The following is a 24,067-nucleotide window of genomic DNA, read 5'->3' on the forward strand; positions in this document are numbered from 1 at the left end:
AAATTAGCCAGGCACGGTGGTGTGCATGTGTAATTCCAGCTACTCAGGAGGCTCAGACAGGAGAATCACTTGAACCCAGGCAGCAGAGGTTGCAGTGAGCTGAGATTGCATGATTGTGCTCCGGCCTGGGTGACAGAGTGAGACTCCATATCAAAAAATAAAAGTAAAAAATCCAGGGAGGCTGGCCTGCCGGTGGCTCACGCCCGTAATCCCAGCACTTTGGGAGGCCAAGGCAGGTGGATCACCTGAGGTCAGGAGTTTGAGACCAGCATGACTAACATAGTGAAACTCCATCTCTACTAAATAGTCAGGCATGGTGGCCTGCACCTGTAATCCCATTTACTTAGGAGGCTGAGGCAGGAGAATCGCTTGAACCCGGGAGGTAGAGGTTGCAGTGAGCCGAGATAACTAACACCATTGCACTCCAAGCTGGACAACAAGAGTGAAACCCCCTCTCAAAAAAAAAAACTTTGGGAAGCCGAGACAGCAGATCAGGAGTGCAAGACCAGCCTAAGCAGCATAGTGAGACCCTGTCTCTTAGCCAGGCACAGTGGGACACACCCGTAGTCCTAGATACCTGGAAAGCTGAGGTGGAAGGATGATTTGAGCCCATGATTTTGAGGTTGCTATGATGGTGCCGCTGTACTCCAGCCTAGGCCACAGATCAAGACACCATGTCAAAGCAAACAAATCCGTCATTTCAACTCACCTCTCTCTCCTCTCTTCCCCCCGCCAAACACACACACAAGCACATACTGACAACCTCTGAAGGCTTCCTGTGGCTGGATGAAATCCGGAGGTTTTCCCACTCTTTGCATGGCCCTGCAGGACCTGACCCCTGCCCTCCTCTCTGACCTCATCTCCCACTCCTTTCCCAGCTTCTTATCTGCTCCAGCCACACTGGCCTTCTGTTTGTCTTCAACACCCCCAGCTTGGTTCTGCCTTCCAGCCTTCGCAGTCGTTGCTCCCTTTACCTGGAATGCTTTGCTCCCAAACTTTTTTTTTTTTTTTGCTCCCAATCTTTTACCTGGTCACTATTTCTTTTCATTTGGGCCTCAGCTCCAGTGCCATGCAATCACTCGAAGAGGATTTTGCTGACTACTGTATTTAAAAGTAGCTCCCTGCCCCTCTTATTACATCAGCCTGTCTTATTTTCTCTTAGCACTGTGTACCGATTTCTTCTTGTTTCTTTTTTTTTAATTTTTATTTCTTTTTTTTTTTTTTTTTTAAATTCTTATTCCTTTCTTCTTCAGTTTCTTTCTTTTCTGTCTGGCCTCACTGGAATTCAAGCTCCACAGGAGCCGGCACCTTCTCTGATTCCTCTGCCTCTACGTCCGTCCTGCTAGAACAATGCCCAGCATGCGGTAGGCACTCAGATACTAAATGGAGGGATGGATGAATAATTCATAAAGCAGGATAAAGTTTAACTTTAGGCTTGTGGCTCAGATTGGACTTATGTGTAGAGTCAGATTTAAGTTTACTGTTAGGAGTGGTGGTAAACTGGTTTCAGGATTAGCCCTAGAAACAGGGTTGGGTTAGTGTACAGAAGTTTTATTTGGGGTGTTATTAATTGGGATGTGCTTAGATTTGAGGTTACGGTTACAGTTGGAGCTGGGTTTGAGTTGTGATTTGGGTTGAGGTTAAATTTGGGTTAGGGTTGAATTTGGTATTAAATCCCAATTTAGGTTTTGAGGCTAAGTTCAAGTTCGAAGCTAATGTCATTTCAGCCTCATCTGGAGGCCTCAGAGATTTCACTAGTTTCTCCACAAAGACCACTATAAAGACTGTATTTTCCTGAGTTTGAGGCACAAGTCTCCAGTCATCAGTTCTCCCACCCAGGGAAAGTCCCAAACCAACTGTTGGCCTGCCCAAGAAAGAAACCAAATTTCAAAGAACCTCCGAAACTGAGATTGAAACCAAGATTGGCCCGTCTCAAGGAGCATCCTTCAGCACATCTCACATGCACGTGACACTGAGCCTTGGCCCAGTCTTGCCCTTCCTTCCTCTGTGTCTCTCTTCTCCCATCACTCCTTCCTGGCTTCCCTTTTTTGTCCCTCAATGTCCCATTCTTCCACTTTGATTTAAATTTCTCTCTTTCTCTCTCCCACTATTAATTGCAATTACAGTGCTGTTTTTTATTTTTTTTTTTGTTTTTGAGATGGAGTCTCTCTCTGTCACCCAGGCTGGAATGCAGTGGTGAGATCTTGGCTAGCTGCAACCTCCACCTCCTGGGTTCAAGTGATTCCCCTCATCAGCCTCCCCAGTAGCTGGGACTACAGGAACAAGCCACCACGCCCGGCTAATTTTTTGTATTTTTACTAGAGATGCAGTTTCATCATGTTAGCCAGGATAGTCTCTATCTCCTGACCTCATGATTCACCCGCCTTGGCCTCCCAAAATGCTGGGATTACAGGTGTGAGCCACTGAACCCGGCCTTGGAATACCATTTTATGTTTTAATATAGCTCAGCTGGGGTCTCAATCCATCAGCTCATACCATTAGAGAAGCAGAAAGAGACAACAGGAAGCAAAAAGAACCCTGAGAGAAAGGGCGATGCAGAGAAAAAGAAAGGAGCAGGGCCTAAGAGGGAAATCAACACTGACATGAGAGTTAATAAGGTTAAAAGAATGAGAAGAGTGGTGGTGCATGCCTGTAGTCCCAGCTACTTAGGAGGTGAGGCATGAGAATTGCTTGAACCTGGGAGGCAGAGGTTGCAGTGAGCCGAGATTGTGCCACTGCACTCCAGCCTGGGCTACAGAGCTAGATTCTGTCTCAAAAAAAAATGAAAAGAAATTTTCTGACCTACCTCATCTAATAGTAGGTTATAAGAGCCTCATTCCAGCCGGGCACGGTGGTTCACCTCTGTAATCCCAGCTACTCAGGAGGCTGAGGCAGGAGAATCACTTGAACCCAGGAGGTGGAGGTTGCGATAAGCCAAGATTTCACCACTCCACTCCAGCCTGGGTGACCAAGCGAGACTCCGTCTCAAAAAAAAAAACCCTCATTCCAGAAGAGGTTCTACCCTATACCTGGAAGGATGGAATGCTTTACAGAGAGACCAAGAATATGGCTGGCCTTCCTGGGTTCCCCCCAACCCCATTAAATTATGCTTGTTTTGTTCAATTATATTTCTGCATAGTTGTCCATTCTTCACCAAATCTAAGCATAAAAATAGTTTTCCATGGGTCCTTAGGGCTTCATTACCAAAGGCTCCCGTGTCCCTTAAAACTTTGATTAAATAAATGTGTTGTGCTTTTCTCCTGTTAACCTGTCTTTTGTTACAGGAGTACTGGCCATGACCCTCATGATGAGTCAGGAAGGAATCACCCCTTTCTGCCCTACAGAATAAAAAGAAATATAGCTAAGACTAGTAAAGCATAAAAGGCAAAGGTGCAGGGCCTCAAGTGGAGCAGAACAGAAGAAATAGCTCATACACACCCAGAATGTTACTTCCATGTCCCTCCACGTTACTCCAAGACCCCTCAGGGACCTTGTGCCTGGGGAGAAAATCGGCCTGCCTCATGCAACAGTGGGCTTTCCCCTGGGTCACCACCAGCCCCAGCTCCAACCTCTCAACACCGTCCAAGTAAAATCACACCAATAGCAGTAATAATATTTGAGGTGACCAGTTGGTATTATCTCAAACTTAGGAAAAGTGAATAAAGTCATCTTTAGAAATTTTGCTTTTTTTTAAACCTTGTAACTTGCAAGCTAAGTGAAAATGGGCTCCTGTATGAGAATGTTGGTATCAACATTTTTTGTGTTAGTCAAAAACTAGAAACAAACCAAATGTCCATCAACAGAAGAATATATTAGAGTATATTGATATGATAGAATATTACATCACAATATAATAAAAAAAACCACTACCGATACATGCAACCACATGGATGAATCTCACAAACAAAATGCTGACTGAAAGAAGCCAAACAGAAATGTGTCGATTCTATACGATTTCATTTCTATGATACCCCAAAGCAGGAGGAACTAATCTATGGGGATAAAGGTCAGAGAGTGGTTGGTTGTCTTTGAAGGGTATCAGCAGGGAAGGGGCATGAGGGAACCTACTGGGGACCTGAAAATACGTGGAGCTTGGCAGTGGCTACATGGCTACAAAGAGATGGAAAAATTCATCAGCTGTACACTTAAGAGGTGTCCCCCTCAAACCTCTGTTACATATCAATAAAAAGGAAAAAATACTCGGAACTTTTTTTTTCTTGAGACAGAATCTTGCTCTGTCCCCCAGGCTGGAGTGCAATGGTGCGATCTTGGCTCACTGCAGCCTCTGCCTCCCCAGTTCAAACGATTCTCCAGCCTTAGCTTCCCAAGTAGTTGGGACTACAGATGTGCGCCACCACGCCTGGCTAATTTTTTGCATTTTTTTTTAAAGACAGAGTTTCACCATGTTGGCCAGGCTGGTCTCGAAATTCTGACCTCTGACCTCAAGTAATCCACCCACCTCAGACTCCCAAAGTGCTGGGATTACAGGTGTGAGCCACTGCACACAGCCTGGAACAGTTTTAAAATAATGTATTGGCTCTGCAAATGCAACTTCAGGACAAGTCCCTTAGCTGTGTCCACCCCACCGCAAGTCACCACCCTTAAGCCTCACCCATGTGGAATTCTGACACTTCCCCTGTAGAGAACTTTGGAAGGAGTCTGCCATGTTGATCCTGGAGTATGTATTTATTTGGGCTTATATAAATCTGATCTGTGGAAGCCACCTGAGGCCAGGACGAGATGGAGGGCATCCTTCAGGAGTACGATGTGTCCAGCATCATCTCTGGGTAAGGGGACCAAAAAATTTATCTTCCAAACTAGGATCCTTTCAAGAATGGAAGGGGGCTCCATTAATATTTTCACCTGGACAAGAGGAAAACACCAGAATGTCCCTGATGAAGGGATATATAATGGACCTTCTTGATGTGAACCATGCCAGATGGGCTGAAAAGTTCATATACTGGAACAAGTATGACTTGAGTTGTTTGGGACAAGGACAGAGGACAAGAGAAGAAAATGGACAAGAGAAGAAAATGGGCAAAGAGAGAAGCCTGTACTCAGCCAAGTGTGCAGAGATGTTACATATGATTGCTCTTCAGGGAACCAGGCCTCCAGCCCACACCCCAGCTGCTCAACCTCCTCTCCGAATTGACTGTCCCTTCTCTGGAACTCCTAGGCCTGACCCCACTCCCTGGCCCTCCCAGCCCACGATTCCCCTGACCTGCCTCCCTTTCCCAGAATTCAGTCACCTGAGCCCTGGCCTGTGGTTCTCCTCTAGGCCTCAGCCTTTCCTGCCTTTGACTGAAAAGCAGCATCGTCTAAGCCCTGGGGGCTTCCCCGGGCCCCAGCCCCGACCTAGAACCCGCCCGCTGCCTGCCACGCTGCCGCTGCCGCTTCCTCTATAAAGGGACCTGAGCGTCCGGGCCCAGGGGCTCCACACAGCAGGTGAGACTCTCTGGCCCCATCTCCTCGGGCTGCCCGTGTTCGTGCTTCGGACTACCACCCCGCAGTGTCCTGCCCTCTGCCTGGGCCTCGGTCCCTCCTGCACCTGCTGCCTGGATCCCCGGCCTGCCTGGGCCTGGGCCTTGGTGGGTTTGGTTTTGGTTTCCTTCCCTGTCTCTGACTCTCCATCTGTCAGCCTCTTTGTCTCTGTCTCTCACACATTCTCTGTTTCCACCATGATCCCTCTCTGTTCCCTTCCCATCTCTCTCTGTCTCCCTCTGCTCACCTTGGGGTATCTCTGACTGCATCCTGTCCCCTTCTCTGTCGATCTCTTTCTCCGGGGGTGGGGGGTGCTGTCTCCCAGGGAAGGAGGTCTGTTGCCTGTCTTCTGCAGTGTGCCCCGCCCCGCTCATTCTCTCTCTCTCTCTGCAGGTTCTTCCCCATGACACCACCTGAACGTCTCTTCCTCTCAAGGGTGCAGGGCACCCCCCTACACCTCCTCCTTCTGGGGCTGCTGCTGGCCCTGCTTCCTGGGGCCCAGGTGAGGCAGCAGGAGAATGGGGGTTTCTGGGGTGGCCCAGCCAAACCTTGAGCCCTAAAGCCCCCCCTCAACTCTGTTCTCCCCTAGGGGCTCCCTGGTGTTGGCCTCACACCTTCAGCCTCCCAGATTGCCCGTCAGCACCCCAAGATGCATCTTGCCCGCAGCACCCTCAAACCTGCTGCTCACCTCGTTGGTAAACATCCATCTGACTTCCCAGACATGTCCCCACCAGCTCTGCTCCTACCCCTGCCTCAGGAACCCAAGCATCCACCGATCTCCCCCAACTTTCTTCACCCCCCAAAAACACTGGCAGCCCACTCTTACACCTCCCCCAGCCATCCCCCAGGAACTCAGTTGTTCAGTGCCTGCTTCCTCGGGGATTGAGACCTCTAACCCAGACCCCTGACCTCCCACCCCCATCCTCTATGGCTGTTCCTAGGAGACCCCAGCAACCAGAAATCACTGCGCTGGAGAGCGAACACGGACCGTGCCTTCCTTCAGGATGGTTTCTCCTTGAGCAACAATTCTCTCCTGGTCCCCACCAGTGGCATCTACTTTGTCTACTCCCAGGTGGTCTTCTCTGGGAACGCCTACTCTCCCAAGGCCACACCCACCCCGCTCTACCTGGCCCATGAGGTCCAGCTCTTCTCCTCCCAGTACCCCTTCCACGTGTCTCTCCTCAGCTCCCAGAAGATGGTATATCCAGGGCTGCAGGAACCCTGGCTGCACTCGATGTACCATGGGGCTGCGTTCCAGCTCACCCAGGGAGACCAGCTATCCACCCACACAGATGGCATAGGCCACCTAGTCCTCAGCCCTAGTACTGTCTTCTTTGGAGCCTTTGCTCTGTAGAACTTGGGAAAATTTGGAAAGAAAAAATAATTGATTTCAAGACCTTCTCCCTATTCTGCCTCCACTCTGACGATTTCAGGGGTTACCACCGCCTCTCCTTTGACCATTCCACCAGCTCAAGTCTTCCCCAATCAAGTCAGCTGGAGCTTTCAAAGAAGGAATTCTAGGCATCCCAGGGGACCACACCCGCCTGAACCATCCCGGATGTCTGTCTGGCTGAGGATTTCAAGCCTGTCTAGGAATTCCCCGCCCAAAGCTGTTGGTCTGTCCCACCAGCTAGGTGGGGCCTAGATCCACACACGGAGGAAGAGCAGAAACGTGGGGGAGCTTGGGGGATGACTGGGGGCAGGGAGGGGACTATTTATGAAGGCAAAAAATTAAATTATTTATTTATGGAGGATGGAGAGAGGGGAATAATAGAAGAACATCCAAGGGGGAATGAGGAGTGAGAGGGCATGGGTACAAGGCTGACTGAGAAAGAAAGAAGTAGGCATCACGGGGGGTCACATGGCCTCAGAAGGCAGCAAAAGGCCCTGAAAGCCAGCTGCCGACCAGAGCCCCACACAGAGGCATCTGCACCCTTGATGAAGCCCAATAAATCTCTTTTCTCTGAAATGCTATCTGCTTGTACGTGTCTGTCTGGGAGTGAGAATTCCCCAGTCTATCTAAGGAATGGAGGGCAGGACAGAGGGCTCAAAGGGAGCAACAACTGTGGGCAGAACAAGAGGATAAAGGGCTCAGAGAGCTTCAGGGACATGTGATGGGCTCACCGGCGAGGCAGCCAGACTGCTGCAGGGGAAGCAAAGGAGGAGCTGAGAAGACAAAGGAAAGTCAGGGTCTGGAGGGGTGGGGGTCAGGGAACCACTGGGAGATATGGTCACTTGTATTGGCTCTGAGGAATGGGGGACAGGAGACCTCTGGGGAGATGTGACCTCAGCAAAGGGTAGGAGAATGTCCAGAGCTGTGGGGGTCGAGCGTGGGGACCCCCTCTCCAAGACAGGGCCATACAGAGGGCCCCAGGGAGTCAAAGAGCCTCCAGGACCTCCAGGTACAGAATATAGGCGATGTTTAAGAAGACATGGCCACACACTGGGGCCGTGAGAAATGAGAGCTTCACGAACAAATCAGGGACCCCAGAGTGTCTTGGAAGCCAAGACTGAAACCAGCAGTGTGAGTCCCAGGGTCAGAATGAAAGGAGAAGCCCTATACCCCAGTGGGGTCTGTGAATTCCCGGGGCTGATTTCACTCCCTGGGGCTGTCCCAGGCTTGTCCCTGCTACCCCTACCTAGCCTACCCCGAGGTCCTGAGCCTGCCCGCAAGTATGGAGCTGCCCTATCCCTGGCTCCTTCTCCTCCCAGGGACCCAAACACTGGCCTCAGGACTCAACTCAGCTTTTCCCTCCAACTCCATTTTCCCTCCCTTGAGGACTCAGCTTTCTGAAGCCCCTCCCAGTTCTCCCTCTATCTTTTTCCTGCATCCTGTCTGGACATCGGAGGGAAACAGACCACAGACCTGGTCCCCACAAGAAATTCAGACAATAGGCTTTGAGGGGCATGGGGGAAGGGACTTCAGCCTCCAGGGTCCTACACACAAATCAGTCACTGGCCCACAAGGGCCCCTAGGAATCGGAGCGGGGAGGGCGGGGAGCGTGAGGAGTATCCTTGATGCTTGGGTGTCCCCAACTTTCCAAATCTCCACCCCCGCGATGGAGAAGAAACGGAGACTGAAGCTTTAGGGCCCACTACCGCTTCCTCCAGATGAGCTCATGGGTTTCTCCACCAAGGAAGTTTTCCGCTGGTTGATTGATTCTTTTCCCCCCGCCCTCTTCTCCCCTCAGGGACTTTATAAAGGCAGTTGTTTCACACCCAGCCAGCAGACGCTCCCTCGGCAAGGACAGCAGAGGACCAGCCAAGAGGGAGAGGAGCAATTCCAGACCCCCCTGAAAACAACCTCAGACACCACATCCCCAGACGAGCTGCCGGGAGGGTTATCTCCCTCTCACGTACTGCCCCAAGGCTCCACCCTCTCTCCTTTGGAAAGAACAGCCATGAGCACTGAAACCATGATCCAGGACGTGGAGCTGGCCGAGGAGGCACTCCCCAAGACCCGGGGGCCCCAGGGCTCCAAGCGACGCTTGTTCCTCAGCCTCTTCTCCTTCCTGCTTGTAGCAGGTGCCACCGCACTCTTCTGCCTGCTGCACTTCGGCGTGATCGGCCCCCAGAAGGACGAGGTGAGTGCCTTGCCAGCCTTCATCACTCTCCCACCCAAGGGGAAGTACAGACACAGGAGAGGGAGGGAGATGGAATGGGCAAAAGACGTGTGTGCTGACAGGGAGGCTGGAGAGAAAAAACGTGGAGAAAGATGGGGATGCAGAAAGAGATGTGCCAAGAGATGGGGAAGAGAGAGAGAAAGATGGAGAGACAGGATGTCTGGCACACAGGAGGTGTTCACTAAGTGTGGATAGAGTGAATGAATGAATGAGCAAGCAGATATATAAATAAGATATGGAGACAGATGTGGGTGTAACAGAGAGATGGGGAAGAAAGAAGTGATACGAATAAAGATGGTGAAACAGAAAGAGATGTGAGAGAGAACTAAGGAGAGAGATGAGGGCGATAAGGAGAGATGAAGATAGGGTGTCTGGCGCTCAGAAGACACTCAGTGACAGAGTTGTTGAACGCATGGAGAGTGAATACACAGATGAATGGAGAAAAAAAGCAGACACCTCAGGGCTAAGAGCGCAGGCCAGGCAGGCAGCCAGCTGTTCCTCCTTTCAGGGCGACTCCCTCAATGCTAACCATTCTCCTTCTCCTCAACAGCTCTCCAAGGACTTCTCTCTAATCAGCCCTCTGGCCCTGGCAGTCAGTAAGTGTCTCCAAACCTCTTTCCTAATTCTGGGTTTGGGTTGGGGGGCAGGGTGAGTACTGGTATGGAAGTAGTGGGGGAAATTTAAAGTTTTGTTCTTGGGGGGAGGACAGATGAACGTGAAAGTAGGGAAGTATTTTCTAGAAGTTTAAGGGTCTCAGCTTTTCCTTTTCTCTTTCCTCTTCAGGATCATCTTCTCGAATCCCGAGTGACAAGCCTGTAGCCCATGTTGTAGGTAAGAGTTCTGAGATGTGTCTTGTAACTTGGAGGGATAGGATGTGGGGACTGAAGCCTGGCTGAGGATAGTTAGGCCTTGGAGACAGTGTGAGAAAGACTCACTGAGCTCAAGGGGAGGGTGGAAGAACAGCACAGGGCTTGGGGGATACTCAGAACGTCATCCAGGTGGGATGTGGGGTGACAGACAGAGGGGACAGGAACCGGATGTGGGGTGGACAGAGCTCGAGGGCCAGGATGTGGAGAGTGAACCGACATGGCCACACTGACTCCCCTCTCTCTCTCTCCCTCCCTCCAGCAAACCCTCAAGCTGAGGGGCAGCTCCAGTGGCTGAACCGCCGGGCCAATGCCCTCCTGGCCAATGGCGTGGAGCTGAGAGATAACCAGCTGGTGGTGCCATCAGAGGGGCTGTACCTCGTCTACTCCCAGGTCCTCTTCAAGGGCCAAGGCTGCCCCTCCAACTTTATGCTCCTCACCCACAGCATCAGCCGCATCGCTGTCTCCTACCAGGCCAAGGTCAACCTCCTCTCTGCCATCAAGAGCCCCTGCCAGAGGGAGACCCCACAGGGCGCTAAGACCAATCCCTGGTATGAGCCCATCTACCTGGGAGGGGTCTTCCAGCTGGAGAAGGGTGATCGACTCAGCGCTGAGATCAATCTGCCTGACTATCTCGACTTGGCTGAGTCTGGGCAGGTCTACTTTGGGATCATTGGCCTGTGAGGAGGACAGACATCCATCCTTCCCAAACCCCTCCCCTGCCCCAATCCCTTTATTATCCCCTCCTTCAGACATCCTCATCCTCTTCTGGCTTAAAAGAGAATTAGGGGCTTAGGGTCGGACCCCAGGCTTAGAACTTTAAGCAACACCATTCGAAAGCCCGGATTCAGGAGAGTGTGGCCTGCACAGTCAAGCACTGGCAACCACCAAGAATTCAGACTGGGGCCTCCAGAACTCACCGGGGCCTGCAGCTTCGATCTCCGAACTCAGTCTGTGACATCTGGGGACCAGGAGCCTTTGGTTCCTGCCAGAACGTTGCAGGGCTTGAGGAGACTCACCCAGAAGTTGACATAAGTGACCTCGGCCTTCCTTTCTCCAGATGTTTCCAGACTGCCCTGAGACATAGAGCCTGGCCCTCCCCGTGAAGCCAGCCCCTCTATTTATGTTTGCACCTGTGATTATTTATTATTTATTTATTATTTATTTATTTATCAACGAATATGTATTTATTTAGGAGGTCGAGGCATCCCGGGGGACCCAATGTAAGAGCCGCCTTGGCCAGACATGTTTTCTGTGAAAACAGAGCTGAATAACAGGTTGTTCCCATGTAGCCTCCTGGCCTCTGTGCCTTCTTTTGATTATGTTTTTAAAAATATTCATCTGATTAAGTTGTCTGAACAGTACTGATCTGGTGACTGACTGTCACTCATCGCTGAACCTCTGCTCCCCAGGGGAGTTGTCTGTAATCGCCCTACTATTCAGTGGCGAGAAATAAAGTTTGCTTAGAAAAGAAACATGGTCTCCTTTTTGGAATTAATTCTGCATCTGCCTCTTGTTGGGAGTGGGAAGAAGCTCCCAAAGTCCTGTCTGCACAGAGATTAAGATCCCTCAGACCCAGTCCCATCCTTAGACTCCTGGGGTCCTACATAAACAAAGCCCAGCAGAATATTCCCCATCCCCCAGGAAACAGGAACCTGAACCTAATTACCTCTCCCTCAGGGCATGGGAATTTCCAATTCTGGGAATTCCAGTCCTTGCTGGGAAAATCCTACAGCTCAGGTGAGATTTCCGGCTGCTGCAGCTGGCCAGCCAGCGGAGAAAGCTGGGGAGGAGCCACATTCTCAGGTACCTGAATCACAGTCAAGGGACTTCCAGAGATTCAGGTATCTAAGCTTCAAATCACCCTGTCCTGACTCTGCCTCCTGAACCAGCCACTTAACCTATCAAACCAATGAAGATAGGAACGTCCTCCACATATAGGGCATGTGAGAGGAGGCTTGACCTCCATCAGAGGGCCTCACTCAGCCCTTGGCACAGTGGGCACTCAGTGAATTCCGGCTTACTTCCTTCAACCAGTTTCCAGCTGTCCTATCCCCTTCCATTCTCTCAGTGGGTGAAATTGAAGAGATTGAAGACAATAAAGAAGGAACTGAACTGCTGGGCGTGGTGGCATGCACCTGTAATCCCTTCACTTCAGGAGATCAAGGTGAGAAGGTGGCTTGAACCCAGGAGCTCAAGAGCAACCTGGGCAACATAGTGACATCCTGTCATCCTGCCTCTATTTTTTTAAAAAGCAAAATATATGGGAATAAGAGGTGGGTGAAGGACTCACAAGCCAGCTTGGTCCCACTCGGGTGATCTGGAAAGAGAAAAGCACCCCCTTCCCCAATGAAGGATCTTCTTAACAGAGTCAAAGACAAATAAGGGGCAGGTGCAGTGGCTCATGCCTGTAATCCGAGCATTTTGGGAGGCTAAGGTGGGAGAATCACTTGAGCCCACTAGTTCAAGACCAGCCTATGAAACATAACAAGACTTTGTTTCTACAAAAAAATTTAAAAATTAGCCAGGGGGGCCAGGCACCGTGGCTCACGCCTGTGATCCCAGCACTTTGGGAAGATGAGGCAGGTGGATCATGAGATCAGGAGTTCGAGACCAGCCTGACCAACATGGAGAAACCTCATCTCTACTAAAAATACAAGACTAGCAGGACATGGTGGCACATGCCTATAATCCCAGCTACTCGAGGGGCTGAGGCAGGAGAATCACTTGAACCCAGGAGGCAGAGGTTGTGATGAGCCAAGATCACACCATTGCACTCCACTACCACATGGTTTTCTCCAGCCTGGGCAACAAGAGCGAAACTCCATCTCAAAAAAAAAAAAAATTAGCCAGGTGGGGCATGCCTGTAGTCCTAGCTACTCAGGAGGCTGAGACAGGAATATCACTCAAGCCCAGGGTTTGAGGTTACAATGAACTATGATCATGCCACTGTACCCCCCATCTGGGTGACACAATGAGACCCTGTCTCAAAAATCGTATTCCAAAAACAAATATGGAGGCAGAGATTGAGCACCCCAAGACTGGGAGCCCCCAGTGAACTCAGAAATTAGGCTTTACCACCAGCCGTGGGGTGCCAGGCAGGAGAAAACTGTGTGGTAGGCTGAGGGGGTGGGGTGACCCAGTGGGGCGACCTAGATAGGGCCTTGGGTCACCCTCTGCCTCCCCCAGCCTGTGGCTGAAAGTCGGTCGTGAAGGAGGGACTACCGTTACCCCGAGGCACCCACACTTACTCACTTTTGGGAAGGGGGACCTAAAGTGTGAAAAAAAGGTAAGGATTTTCTGCCTCACCCTTAACGGGACATTGTGGCATTGGTTTTTACACCTCCCCAGAACTTCCTGGTGTTTTCGGGCACCACAGACCTTCCGTCATCCCCATCTCTCTCTAATATCTTCCCCTTCTTTCTCCTTCAGTCTCCTCCCATCAGCCCCCATGAGCCTTGAATTAAGCTCCTTGGAGAAGAGCTGACTGTGAGGTAGGAGAGAAAGCGGCCTTCAGGCAGCCCTGGGGGAGAAGTGCGGGGCCCCTCCACGCCTCATTCATCTATCATGATGGGGGCTTACTCTGCTGCTGGGCCTTTCTGAGCGGTGCTTGCTGTGCTCTGTAGCGACCCCTCTCACTGTTGGAGGGGACCCAAGAAAAAAGAGTGTGGTGCAGTCTGGTTGGGACCATGTGGGCCTGAAAATCAGGATGCCTGGAGAAGCTTAGGAGTTTGAGGAGTCCCCCTTCCTCCACCTTCCAGCTGGACTAATAGCCGGGCCGGGCCATTCGGAGGCAGGGAGGGGTGGGATCAGCAGACCACCATTCCCAGGAGCAAAGCCCATACATTGTGTTGTGGTGAATTGTTTCAAGCAACCAGAAAAGTACAGAGAATATTTAACCCACACCCGTGCACCCATCCTGAATTAAGACGCGTCACATCTCAGCATCTGTATCATCAGCAGCACTGAAGCTTTCCATTCTTTATTTTCATCAGACTCAAAATCAATTTCCAAACAGTCTCCTACATTTTTCCCACTGCCATGGGGTCCTGGGCGTCCGGGACCCCAATATTCACACACTCGCATCACGCAGTCATATCCCCTCACCCCACCATCACAGCCCCAAAGAAGGTCTTCCCTCTCGCGAAGTCCACCATATCGGGGTGACTGATGTTGACGTACACCTTCTCGCCCCTCCGGAGCTGCACCAGGCCTCCGAACCCCACGCTCGTGTACCAGAGAGGCCCGTACCCTTGCCTCCCGGCCGGGTCCAGCACGATGGTCACGGTCTCGGCGCCCTCGAGCAGCAGCTCGGGAGTGCCCGGCCCGTAGGCGCCCCCCTCCCGGTACAGCGAGCTGCGCAGCGTGACCGAGCGGCCCCGGGGACCCTCGCCGCCAGGGGGCGCCCGGCCCCGGTAGCCGACGAAACAGTAGAGGTAATAGAGGCCGTCCTGAGGGAGAGCCAGCCCCTCGGCGTCCGAGAACTGCGTCCCGCTGCTCAGAAACGCCTGTTCCTTCGTCGCCTCCCAGGCTAGCCCCTGCCCCTTCAGCGGAGCGCCTGCGGAGACATGGGCCCGCGCGCTCTTGGGAAAACGATCCTAAAGGCTCGGGTTCTGGGAGGGTGGCGGCTTTTAGCCCCGGTGGGAGCCGAGCGGGGCTGGGGCGGGGTGTGTGTGTGTCGAGGGGAGGGGGTTAATGTCTCTGGGATGAGTGCGAGTTGGGGGCCGAGGGAACAGGAATGTTGGGCGCAGAGCGCTGTAGTGGGGACCTCCGGGCCGGCTTTTGCCTGCGATGGAGAGAATAAGCAGATGCACTGCGGGGACGAGAGGAAGGGTGGGCACGAGAGGTGAAAGGTGGTGGGAAACCGAGCCCTCGAATCATGGAGCCCAGGGACTCTGGGCGAGCAGAACTGGAACCTTCGGATTATTTAAATTCTTATTCGGGTCTTTAAGATCCTTACCTATGAGGTGGGCAGCTGGGAGCTCGGGGCCGAGATCTGTTTCTGGCTCCTCCTCCGGCAGCTTCTGAAACCCTGGAAGGGGCATAATAGAGTCCACGATTGGGGCCAGGACACCCACGCATGCTGGCGACCCTTGAGAGGACAGGGTGCAGGGATGGGGAGCCTGGATTCCTGGAGGAAGAGGTCTCTGGGTAGGCAGCCGGGAGCTGGGAGCCCCTGAGGGGCTGGAGCGGGTAAGGAGAAACGGTCAGCTCTTACCCAGTCCTTGCTGGGCCTGTGCCCCGGGGTCAGCGGTCTCCGTTACCTGGTTGGGTGGGGGTCACAGTGCCCAGAGTTCAGATTCAGCTCATGTCACCCCTACCCCTCTGAAAATGGACTCAAGCTGCAGGCCTGGGGTTTCTCCCACCAGCACCATCCCCAACCACACCACCCTAGAAGGGAGAGCAAGCAAGGCCTAGGCACTTGGGCAGAGACAGATGTGCCTTGGGAAGAGGAGACATAAGGGGCTGACGTTGGGACACAAGCACAACATCATAGGCACATGGAAAGAGAGTCAGCAAAGACACAAGACATCCCCACCAGGGACAGCGGAGCCAGCTGAGTCAGAGGGGGCAAAAGACCACAGGCACAACCAGAGGGAGCCCGGCATCCACAACAAACAGCCCTCCACCAGGACCTGTTGCAGCCACTCACCAGTCCTCCCTGATCCTGGGGCACCAAGGCCAGCACAGCCAGGACAGTGATAGGCACCACCAGCAACAGGGTCACCAGAAATGTGGCTCCTGCCACAGCGAGCAGGAGGGTGCCTTTCCCCTGGAGCCTCCCACCCCTGCCCTCCAGCCCCATTGCCCCCATTGAGACTGAACCAGAGGCAGAGCGGGGGCTTTCATACCTCAGGGATGGGGCCACCCCCTCCCTATAGACCCATACACCTGGCTGGGACTTTCCACACACCCCGGCTCCCCTCACCCAGCTTCCTGTTTACCCAGAGCTGGGGTGGGGCAACTGGATGCCTGGGTTCTCTGAACTGAGGGAGAAGTTGGGGTATGGAGATAGGTTCTCAGGGTGGAACCAAAGGGGGCTTTAGACATCTTCTGGCTCAGCAGAGAGGGAAACTGAGGCCTGGGGAGGGAAGGTAGCTTGCAGAAAGCCAGTCAGCAGAGCTGAAATGAGAACACCGATCTCCAGGTTTCCAATGTGGTTTGCATTCTTCTATACCCTCAAGATCAGTGCTGAAGGAAGAGCTGACCCACAAACCTGAAGACAAGGGCTGGAGTAGGACAAGGACTGGAGTAGGACAAGGACTGGAGTAGGACAAGGACTGGAGTAGGACAAGGACTGGAGTAGGACAAGGGCTGGAGTAGGACAAGGACTGGAGTCTTGAGGGATGGATGTCTGGGTCCCTGAGAAGAACTGATTCCCATACTGGGCTGACCTCCTCCCATTCCCTTGCTCACCTCCAGACCCTGTGCTGGGTGAGAAAGGCAGAGGTAAGCCTTAGCCTCACCACTAACTGCTGACTCACTGAGGAGGGATGGAAATGGAGCTTTACCTCCCTGCTGCAAAGAGTAAAGACAGACGGATGCGGCATACTCCCACCCTCAAAGAGCTTCAAAGTCTACAATGAGCGCTCTCCATTAATAGGTGCTCACTAAATGTTTATACATAAATGAGTAAAAGGACAAATAAATGCAGGAATAACCAAAACAAAGCAGCAAGGACCAAATAGTAGATGTAAGGCAGCATGAGTGGTAAGAGTCAAGGGAGGAGGCCGGGCACGGTGGCTCACGCCTGTAATCCAAGCACTTTGGGAGGCTGAGGTGGGTGGATCACCTGAGGTCTGGAGTTCAAGAACAGCCTAGCCAACATGGAGAAACCCCATTTTTATATAAAAAATAAAAAAATAAAAAAAAAAACCAAAAGAGTCAAGGGAGGCAAGTCCAGGTCCAGGGAATCTGGGAGGGGCCCAGTCATCTCCCTTTCCTGGTAACATCTCTATGTGTTTGGGTAACAGTAAGAATAATATACCTGATACACAAAATGCACTTAGTATGTGTATGCCACTGAATTACACACTTCCATACTTTTTTTTTTCTGAAACAGGGTCTTGCTATGCCGCCCAAGCTGGAATGCAGTGACAGGATCATGGCTCACTGCAGCCTTGACTTCCAGGCTCTTTCCATCTACCCACCTCAGCCTTCTGAATAGCTGGGATTACAGGCACATACCATCACACCCAGCTAATTTTTGTATCTTTTATAGAGATGGGTTTTTGCCATGTTGCCCAGGCTGGGCTCAAACTCCTGGACTCAAGTGATCAGCTGGTGTTGGCCTCCTAAAATGCTGGGATTACAGGCATGAGCCACCATGCCCAGCCAATAATTATAATCCTGACAAAAACTCTAAGAGGAAACTGGGGCACAGAGAGGTTAAGAATCTTATGGAGCGCCCTTTTGGCTCTCTGAGCAGCACCATGGCGGTTGGCAAGAATCAGCGCCTTACGAAAGGCAGCAAAAAGGGAGCCAAGAAGAAAGTGGTTGATCCATTTTCTAAGAAAGATTGGTATGATGTGAAAGCACCTGCGCTTTTCCCCTGGCTGGCAGCGCGGAGGCCGCATGATGCCTGGAGTTACTGTAAAAGATGTGAACCAGCAGGAGTTCGTCGGAGCTCTGGCAGCCTTTCTCAAAAAGTCCGGGAAGCTGAAAGTCCCTGAATGGGTGGACACCGTCAAGCTGGCCAAGCACAAAGAGCTTGCTCCCTACGATGAGAACTGGTTCTACACGCGAGCTGCTTCCACAGCGCAGCACCTGTACCTCCAGGGTGGCGCTGGGGTTGGCTCCATGACCAAGATCTATGGGGGACGTCAGAGAAATAGCATCATGCCCAGCCACTTCAGCCGAGACTCCAAGAGTGTGGCCCACCGGGTCCTCCAAGCCCTGGAGGGGCTGAAAATGGTGGAAAAGGACCAAGATGGGGGCCACAAACTGACACCTCAGGGACAGAGAGATCTGGACAAAATCACCAGACAGGTGGCAGCTGCCAACAAGAAGCATTAGAACAAACTATGCTGGGTTAATAAATTGCCTCATTCATAAAAAAAAAAAAAAGCACCCACTATGTTCAATATAAGAAATATTGGAAAGATGCTAGTCACCAGGACCCAAGGAACCAAAATTGCATCTGACGGCCTCAAGGGTCGAGTGTTTGAAGTTAGTCTTGCTGATTTGCAGAATGATGAGGTTGCATTTAGGAAATTCAAGCTGATTACTGAAGATGTTCAGGGCAAAAACTGCCTGACTAACTTCCATGGCATGGATCTTACCCGTGACAAAATGTGTTCCATGGTCAAAAAATGGCAGATGATTGAAGCTCATGTTGATGTCAAGACTACCGGTGGTTACTTGCTTCGTCTGTTCTGTGTTGGTTTTACTAAAAAACGCAACAATCAGATACGGAAGACCTCTTATGCTCAGCACCAACAGGTCCGCCAAATCCGGAAGAAGATGATGGAAATCATGACCCAAGAGGTGCAGACAAATGACTTGAAAGAAGTGGTCAATAAATGGATTCCAGACAGCATTGGGAAAGACATGGAAAAGCCCTGCCAATCTGTTTATCCTCTCCATGATGTCTCTGTTAGAAAAGTAAAAATGCTGAAGAAGCCCAAGTTTGACTTGGGAAAACTCATGGAGCTTCGTGGTGAAGGCAGTAGCTCTGGAAAAGCCACTGACGATGAGACAGGTGCTAAAGTTGAACGAGCTGATGGATATGAACCACCACTCCAAGAATCTGTTTAAAGTTCAGACTTATAATAGTGGCAAATAGAAAGTCTTATTTGTGGGAAACAAAAAAAAAGAATCTTATGGAGCTCACAGAGCCAGTGGCATAACGAGGACTTGAACCCAGGCATCTGGCTCCAGAGCCTTGATGACAACGCAGTTTGTTTTGTTTATTTATTTATTTATTTTTGTGATGGAGTCTCGCTCTGTTGTCAGGCTGCAGTGCAGTGGCGCGATTCTCAGCTCACTGCAATATCCACCTCCCAGGTTCAAGCGATTCTCCTGCCTCAGCCTCCCAAGTAGCTGAGACTACAGGCATATACCACCATACCAGGCTAATTTTTGTATTTTTATTTATTTTTAAATTTTTATTTTTTTTTTTTTTTGAGACAGAGTTTTGCTTTTGTTACCCAGGCTGGAGTGCAATGGCGCGATCTCGACTCACTGCAACCTCTGCCTCCTGGGTTCAGGCAATTCTCCTGCCTCAGCCTCCTGAGTAGCTGGGATTACAGGCACGTGCCACCGTGCCCAGCTAATATTTTGTATTTTTAGTAAAGATGGGGTTTCACCATGTTGACCAGGATGGTCTCGATCTCTTGACCTTGTGATCCACCCGCCTCAGCCTCCCAAAGTGCTGGGATTACAGGCTTGAGCCACCGTGCCCAGCAATTTTTGTATTTTTAATAGAGACAGGGTTTCACCATGTTGGCCAAGCTCGTCTCGATCTCTTGACCTTGTGATCCACCCGCCTTGACCTCCCAAAGTCCTGGGGATTACAGGCATGAGCCAACACACTCGGCCGCAAGGCAGTTTAAAAACTGAGTACTGGGCCCGGCTCGGTGGCTCATGCCTGTAATCCCAGCACTTTAGAAGACCAAGTCAGATGGATCACTTGAGGTCAAGAGTTAAAGACCAGCCTGGCCAACATGGTGAAACCCTGTCTCCATTAAAAATACAAAAATTAGCTGGGTGTGGTGGCACAAACCTGTAGTCCCAGCTACTCAGGAGGCTGAGGCAGAAGAATCACTTGAACCCTGAAGGCAGAGGTTGCAAGGAGCCCAGATTGCACCACTGCGCTCCAGCCGGGGTGACAGAGCAAGACTCCATCTCAAAAAAAGAGATCGCTTCTCAGCCTTTTGGCCAAGAGATTCGGTAAAAAAAAAAAAAGAGTACTGACTTGAGATTTGTATGTAAAATTTGTCTTCCTCAGGCCAGAAAAGAAATGGGGAAATAAATACTGAACTACAGTCAATGTGAAGCTTCTGAAGGGTTTAGATGTAAAATGTACTGATATTTGCGATTTTTAAAGATATTTAAAAGTGGGATAGATTGATAAATATGTGATAAAGCAAATAAAAGATGTTAATAGAGCCAGGTGCAGTGGGTCACTCCTGTAATTCCAGCACTTTGGGAGGCTAAGGTGGAACGATTGCTTGAGGCAAGGAGTTCAAAACCAGCCTGGGCAACATCGTAAGACCCATCTCTACAAAGCCTCATGTGGTAGCAGGTGCCTGCAGTCCTAGCTACTCAGGATGCTGAGGTGGGAGGATCACTGAGCCCAGGAATTCAAGGCTGCAGTGAGCTATGATTTCACCACTGCACTTCAGGCTGTGTGACACAGCGAGACTCCCCATCTCAAAAGCAAAACAAAAAATGTTAACTAGTAGTGTCTAGGTGGTAAGAATATGTTCACTGTTCAATTCTTTTCATTTCATCCTATGTTTGTACTTTTTAATAATCAACTGTAAAAAACCCTGAATATTATTCAGCATAAGGAACGTGGAGGATGGGGAGAAGGGTGAGGGAGGAAGTAGAAGTTTCTTGAAATTGGAAGGGGAAATGCAGATGAATATGGACCCACCCAAGTACCAGATCTCCTCCTCACCCTTTGCCTTACATGAGTTTCCTAGTCTTCACCCTCCCCAAGGAGTAAGCCTGCAATCCTCTAGCACCCATCTCCTTCTCCATCACAGTGCCACTAAGAAGCCTTCACCCGGGTCTCTCCAGAGGGCCTCAGGCTGCTGCCTTTACTTAGTTCTGTTTTCAGTGCCAGAAAGCTGCCTCCTACAGGAAGTTTACCTGGATTGCGCATGCCTCCTTTCTGTCACCAACTTGTCACCAACTTTCTGCCCTAGATGAATCCACAGGGCTCAGGCAGATCTAGTCTGTCTCCTGTTTGTTAATCAGACACAAGTGGGTCACCCCAAATATGCGAGAGCTCCCAGTCTGATGTGGGAGTGGGGTGTGTGTGTCCACATACATACACCAAAATCAAGCAATCTCAACAGATGCAGTGTGAGGGGTAATATAGAAAAAGTTAACCAAGGAAGACACCTGAAGGAGGTGGATGTTGGCTGACTAGTGGCAGGATCTGTGAAATGACTGGAGATGACAGCCCTAGCTACAGGCCCAAGAGTTTGAAAGAAAAGATGTTGTAACCCTAACCCTCAAGCCGGACTTCCTCTCCTAGCAAAGCTGGGGAGGAACCCAGGCTGGGGGAGAAGTTAAAACCAGAGGAGAGGCAGGAATGTCTGAAGTGACAACACTTCTCTCCAGCCAGACAGCCCTGGCCAGTTTGGAGTCTCTTTATCCTGCAGGCCACAGGCTCTGGGTAAGCTGGGAATGGGCAGGGACTTGGTGGGAGGATGGTCACATCCGAGTCAGGTGAAGCTAAGATGAGGGGAGGGAGAGTATGGATTTGAGTTTCCCTGGACCGTGGAATCCTCTGAGTCTCTGCTCCCCAAATAATGAAAGACAATCCCTTTCTATGCCCACAGTCCTTATGGCCTCCACCTGGGCTTCTGCTCCCCACTCTCCAGAATTCCTCTTAAACCCAGGAGGATTGCAGTTTCCAGACCCCAGTCAGTATATTTGGCTCTGGGGTGAAGACAGCGGCCCCCTCTTTGCCCTCAAACAGGAACTAGTGGTTGAAGGGCAGGAAGTGCCTAAGGGGAAGTTAAGGGGCCCCAGACGCTCCTCCATGCCCCACTTCAGCCCCAGCAACATCTGCCTGTGGGAAGCGGGTCTCCACACTAGCCAAGGGGGCCCCCACACCCCCGCGCTGCTCTGAGGCTCAGGGAGCAGCCCAGCTGCTGGGTGTGCTGACATCACCCTCCCTACTTCCTCCCAGTGCCCACACCCACCCAGGCCCAGGCTCTTTCCGCTCCATCAGCCCCTTACCAGCACCTAAAACCATCCAGGGCTGGAAAGGCCCCTTCAAACCACCTAGTCAGCCCAGGGCAGAGGAAAGGGCTGGGCTCTGGAGCTGGGCAGAGCTGGCCTTAAACTCCAGCTCCCCTCTTCTGGGATGGAGATAGTCAAGTTCAGGCTTGAATCTCGGGTCCTTGCTTGGACAGTGGACACCATGATACCCTGTGTTCTGGGAATTAGCAGTGAGGAATGGAAAGTGTCAGCTCAGGGTTGGCACATAAGTGAGGCTCCCCAGCCTGGGAACGATTGTAACAGAGGGCCCCTCAATTCGCAGATGAGGAACTTGAGGCATGTGACTAACCCCTGATCATTTCACCTAAAAGAGCAAGGGCTAGAGTTCCTGACCTCCAGGCCAGTCCCTGATCCCCGACTTAATAATGCCAGATTGGAATGGCAATATGTGTAAGTAAAGGGCCGCTAGCATCAGCATAGGGAGGGTCCTGGGAGCTCAGGAGGTGATGGGGAACAGTGATGTGTGAGGCTCATGACTAGGTGGACAGCCTCTGGGGACAGCTGATGCAGGAGGGAAAGGGACCTCACAGGAGGCCCAGAAACAGCAGGGATTTCATTGGGAAGCCTCTGAAGGGTGAGTGGTCTCAGCTATGCAGCAAGATAACCGATGTACCCTGGTAGGAGGTGAGGCATTGAGGTCTGGGGTGAAGCTCTGAGGTTATATTTTTCTGCCTCTAAAACTGTTGGAGAGGGAATCAGAGAAAGCAGCAACCAACCGGGAGGCGGGAGTAGGCTGGAAAGGGGGTCCCTAACCTCGAGCCCTTTTCCCTGTAGGTAGTATATACCTCTACGGGGGCCTGGGACTGGGTGGGCTCCTGCTTCTGGCTGTGGTCCTTCTGTCAGTCTGCCTTTGTCGGCTGCATCGCAGAGGTGAGCGCCACACTCCCTCCTCGCCCCGCATTAGGGCCCCCTGTAGCCCCACCCACACCCTTTCCCGCTGCTTTCCCAGAACGCTCGCTGCCTGGCTCTGGAGCCACGGGGAAGCCAACAAGGGAGCCCATGCCTGCTGGGGTGGGGAGCCAGTGAGGGGCCGGGAGAAGCACCAAGGGTGGTCTGTGCTGAGCTTCTTCTTTTCTTCCAGTAAAGAGGCTGGAGAGCAGCTGGGTGAGTCCGGGGACAGGGAAGGGGGAGGGCAAGAGAGGACCTGAGTGGGTGAGGGGGGAGAAGTGTGGCTGAGCGCTGAGAGGAGGGGTGAGGGCGGGAGATGAGGAGAGAGGAAAGTAGGAGCATGAGGAAGGCAGAGAAAATTAGGGCGAGAGAGAGAAAAGGAGACAGAAACCAAGAGAAAAAGTGAGAGAGAGGACAGGAGTGAGAGACAGGGAGAGAATGAGAGTGAAAAAGGCACAAAGAGAAAGTGCAGTGAGAGACAGAGAGACAGAGAAGCTCTAGAACCAGGCACAGTGGCTCACGCCTGTACTTCCAGCTATTAGGAGGCTGAAGGAGGAAGATAGCTTGAGCTCAGGGATAAGACCAGCCTGGAAAACACAGTGGGACTCTGCCGAGAGAGAGAGAGAGAGAGAGAGAGAGAGAGAGAGAGAGAGAGAGAGAGAGAGAGAGAGAGAGAGAATATGAGTCAGGGAAGTAAGGAAGGCTGGAGGCAGGAGCAGAACTCACAGGGAAGGACCTGAAGCTGTGGCCTCCCATCAGCACCTTCTGTCCTAGCCCCAGGCCCAGGGGTCCTCGGAGCAGGAGCTCCACTATGCATCACTGCAGAGGCTGCCAGTGCCCAGCAGCGAGGGACCTGACCTCAGGGACAGAGAAGAGAGAGGCACCAAGGAGGATCCCAGAGCTGACTATGCCTGCATTGCTGAGAACAAACCCACCTGAGCACCCCAGACACCCCCCTCAACCCAGGCAGGCGGACAGGGTCACCCGGTGGTCCACCCAGTAAAGACCGTGGTCCCCCCACTCCTGTCGTCCATCTCGAGCCTCCGTTCAAAATGATTATCATCAAAACTTCTGTGGCTTTTTGACCTTTGAATAGGGAGTTTGTTATGTAAAAATTAAAATTAAAAAAAAAACGAGTGGTTCACCCTCCCACCCACTCTGGGATCAAGTAGTGATTTATTGGGCAAATGAGAGTCTTCAGGGACCCAGGCTCCCCTAACAGCCAAGAGAGAGTATGTGTGAGCCTGG

The 24,067-nt window shown here is 51.6% G+C and overlaps 5 protein-coding genes and 1 pseudogene across 7 annotated transcripts; 5 read left to right on the plus strand and 1 right to left on the minus strand.

Moving 5' to 3' along the window:
• Positions 1-5,822: 5,822 nt before the first annotated feature.
• On the plus strand, positions 5,823-7,450 carry LTA (lymphotoxin alpha). The gene is made up of 3 exons (XM_008994144.5): positions 5,823-5,983; positions 6,071-6,176; positions 6,423-7,450. Exons 1-3 carry the CDS (start codon positions 5,885-5,887, stop codon positions 6,833-6,835), a joined length of 618 nt encoding a protein of 205 aa, XP_008992392.1. The 5' UTR covers positions 5,823-5,884; the 3' UTR covers positions 6,836-7,450.
• A 1,302-nt stretch (positions 7,451-8,752) lies between these two features.
• Positions 8,753-10,654, plus strand: TNF (tumor necrosis factor). Its single transcript, NM_001257261.1, has 4 exons — positions 8,753-9,065; positions 9,655-9,700; positions 9,888-9,935; positions 10,233-10,654. The coding sequence occupies exons 1-4, from the start codon at positions 8,883-8,885 to the stop codon at positions 10,652-10,654; spliced, it is 699 nt and encodes a 232-aa protein (NP_001244190.1). The 5' UTR covers positions 8,753-8,882.
• Positions 10,655-13,936: 3,282 nt separating this feature from the next.
• On the minus strand, positions 13,937-15,792 carry LTB (lymphotoxin beta). 2 transcript variants are annotated; one of them, XM_002746338.8, is made up of 4 exons: positions 15,624-15,792; positions 15,189-15,234; positions 14,931-15,002; positions 13,937-14,528 (listed from the first exon to the last, which is right to left on the minus strand). In XM_002746338.8, the coding sequence occupies exons 1-4, from the start codon at positions 15,783-15,785 to the stop codon at positions 14,074-14,076; spliced, it is 735 nt and encodes a 244-aa protein (XP_002746384.1). In that variant the 5' UTR covers positions 15,786-15,792; the 3' UTR covers positions 13,937-14,073. The 2 variants fall into 2 exon arrangements, with proteins under 2 accessions (XP_002746384.1, XP_008992393.1); XM_008994145.6 differs by lacking the exon at positions 15,189-15,234.
• A 1,585-nt stretch (positions 15,793-17,377) lies between these two features.
• LOC144582103 (small ribosomal subunit protein eS1-like) lies at positions 17,378-18,866 on the plus strand. Its single transcript, XM_078368813.1, has 2 exons — positions 17,378-17,512; positions 18,045-18,866. Exons 1-2 carry the CDS (start codon positions 17,404-17,406, stop codon positions 18,725-18,727), a joined length of 792 nt encoding a protein of 263 aa, XP_078224939.1. The 5' UTR covers positions 17,378-17,403; the 3' UTR covers positions 18,728-18,866.
• On the plus strand, positions 17,514-18,037 carry LOC103792356 (small ribosomal subunit protein eS19 pseudogene; annotated as a pseudogene). Its single transcript, XR_013534017.1, has one exon. The product of XR_013534017.1 is annotated as a small ribosomal subunit protein eS19 pseudogene (transcript).
• A 2,355-nt stretch (positions 18,867-21,221) lies between the features above and the next one.
• LST1 (leukocyte specific transcript 1) lies at positions 21,222-23,974 on the plus strand. The gene is made up of 5 exons (XM_035295242.3): positions 21,222-21,320; positions 22,194-22,321; positions 22,706-22,801; positions 23,013-23,035; positions 23,594-23,974. The coding sequence occupies exons 2-5, from the start codon at positions 22,297-22,299 to the stop codon at positions 23,756-23,758; spliced, it is 309 nt and encodes a 102-aa protein (XP_035151133.1). The 5' UTR covers positions 21,222-21,320; positions 22,194-22,296; the 3' UTR covers positions 23,759-23,974.
• Positions 23,975-24,067: the final 93 nt, after the last annotated feature.

This window comes from Callithrix jacchus, chromosome 4 (genome assembly GCF_049354715.1).
Source record: "Callithrix jacchus isolate 240 chromosome 4, calJac240_pri, whole genome shotgun sequence".
Lineage (NCBI taxonomy): Eukaryota > Metazoa > Chordata > Mammalia > Primates > Cebidae > Callithrix > Callithrix jacchus.

Coding starts and splice junctions, on each gene's coding strand:
- LTA (XM_008994144.5), top strand. CDS start 5,885: ATGACACCACCTGAACGTCTCTTCCTCTCAAGGGTGCAGGGCACCCCC. Junction 5,984..6,070: donor CCCTGCTTCCTGGGGCCCAG/GTGAGGCAGCAG, acceptor GTTCTCCCCTAG/GGGCTCCCTGGTGTTGGCCT. Junction 6,177..6,422: donor ACCTGCTGCTCACCTCGTTG/GTAAACATCCAT, acceptor GGCTGTTCCTAG/GAGACCCCAGCAACCAGAAA.
- TNF (NM_001257261.1), top strand. CDS start 8,883: ATGAGCACTGAAACCATGATCCAGGACGTGGAGCTGGCCGAGGAGGCA. Junction 9,701..9,887: donor CCCTCTGGCCCTGGCAGTCA/GTAAGTGTCTCC, acceptor TTTCCTCTTCAG/GATCATCTTCTCGAATCCCG. Junction 9,936..10,232: donor GCCTGTAGCCCATGTTGTAG/GTAAGAGTTCTG, acceptor CCCTCCCTCCAG/CAAACCCTCAAGCTGAGGGG.
- LTB (XM_002746338.8), bottom strand. CDS start 15,785: ATGGGGGCAATGGGGCTGGAGGGCAGGGGTGGGAGGCTCCAGGGGAAA. Junction 15,235..15,623: donor CCCAGGATCAGGGAGGACTG/GTGAGTGGCTGC, acceptor CCACCCAACCAG/GTAACGGAGACCGCTGACCC. Junction 14,529..14,930: donor CCCAGCTGCCCACCTCATAG/GTAAGGATCTTA, acceptor ATGTCTCCGCAG/GCGCTCCGCTGAAGGGGCAG.
- LOC144582103 (XM_078368813.1), top strand. CDS start 17,404: ATGGCGGTTGGCAAGAATCAGCGCCTTACGAAAGGCAGCAAAAAGGGA. Junction 17,513..18,044: donor GTATGATGTGAAAGCACCTG/CGCTTTTCCCCT, acceptor AAAAAGCACCCA/CTATGTTCAATATAAGAAAT.
- LST1 (XM_035295242.3), top strand. CDS start 22,297: ATGCCAGATTGGAATGGCAATATGT. Junction 22,322..22,705: donor AGATTGGAATGGCAATATGT/GTAAGTAAAGGG, acceptor TTTTCCCTGTAG/GTAGTATATACCTCTACGGG. Junction 22,802..23,012: donor TTGTCGGCTGCATCGCAGAG/GTGAGCGCCACA, acceptor CTTTTCTTCCAG/TAAAGAGGCTGGAGAGCAGC.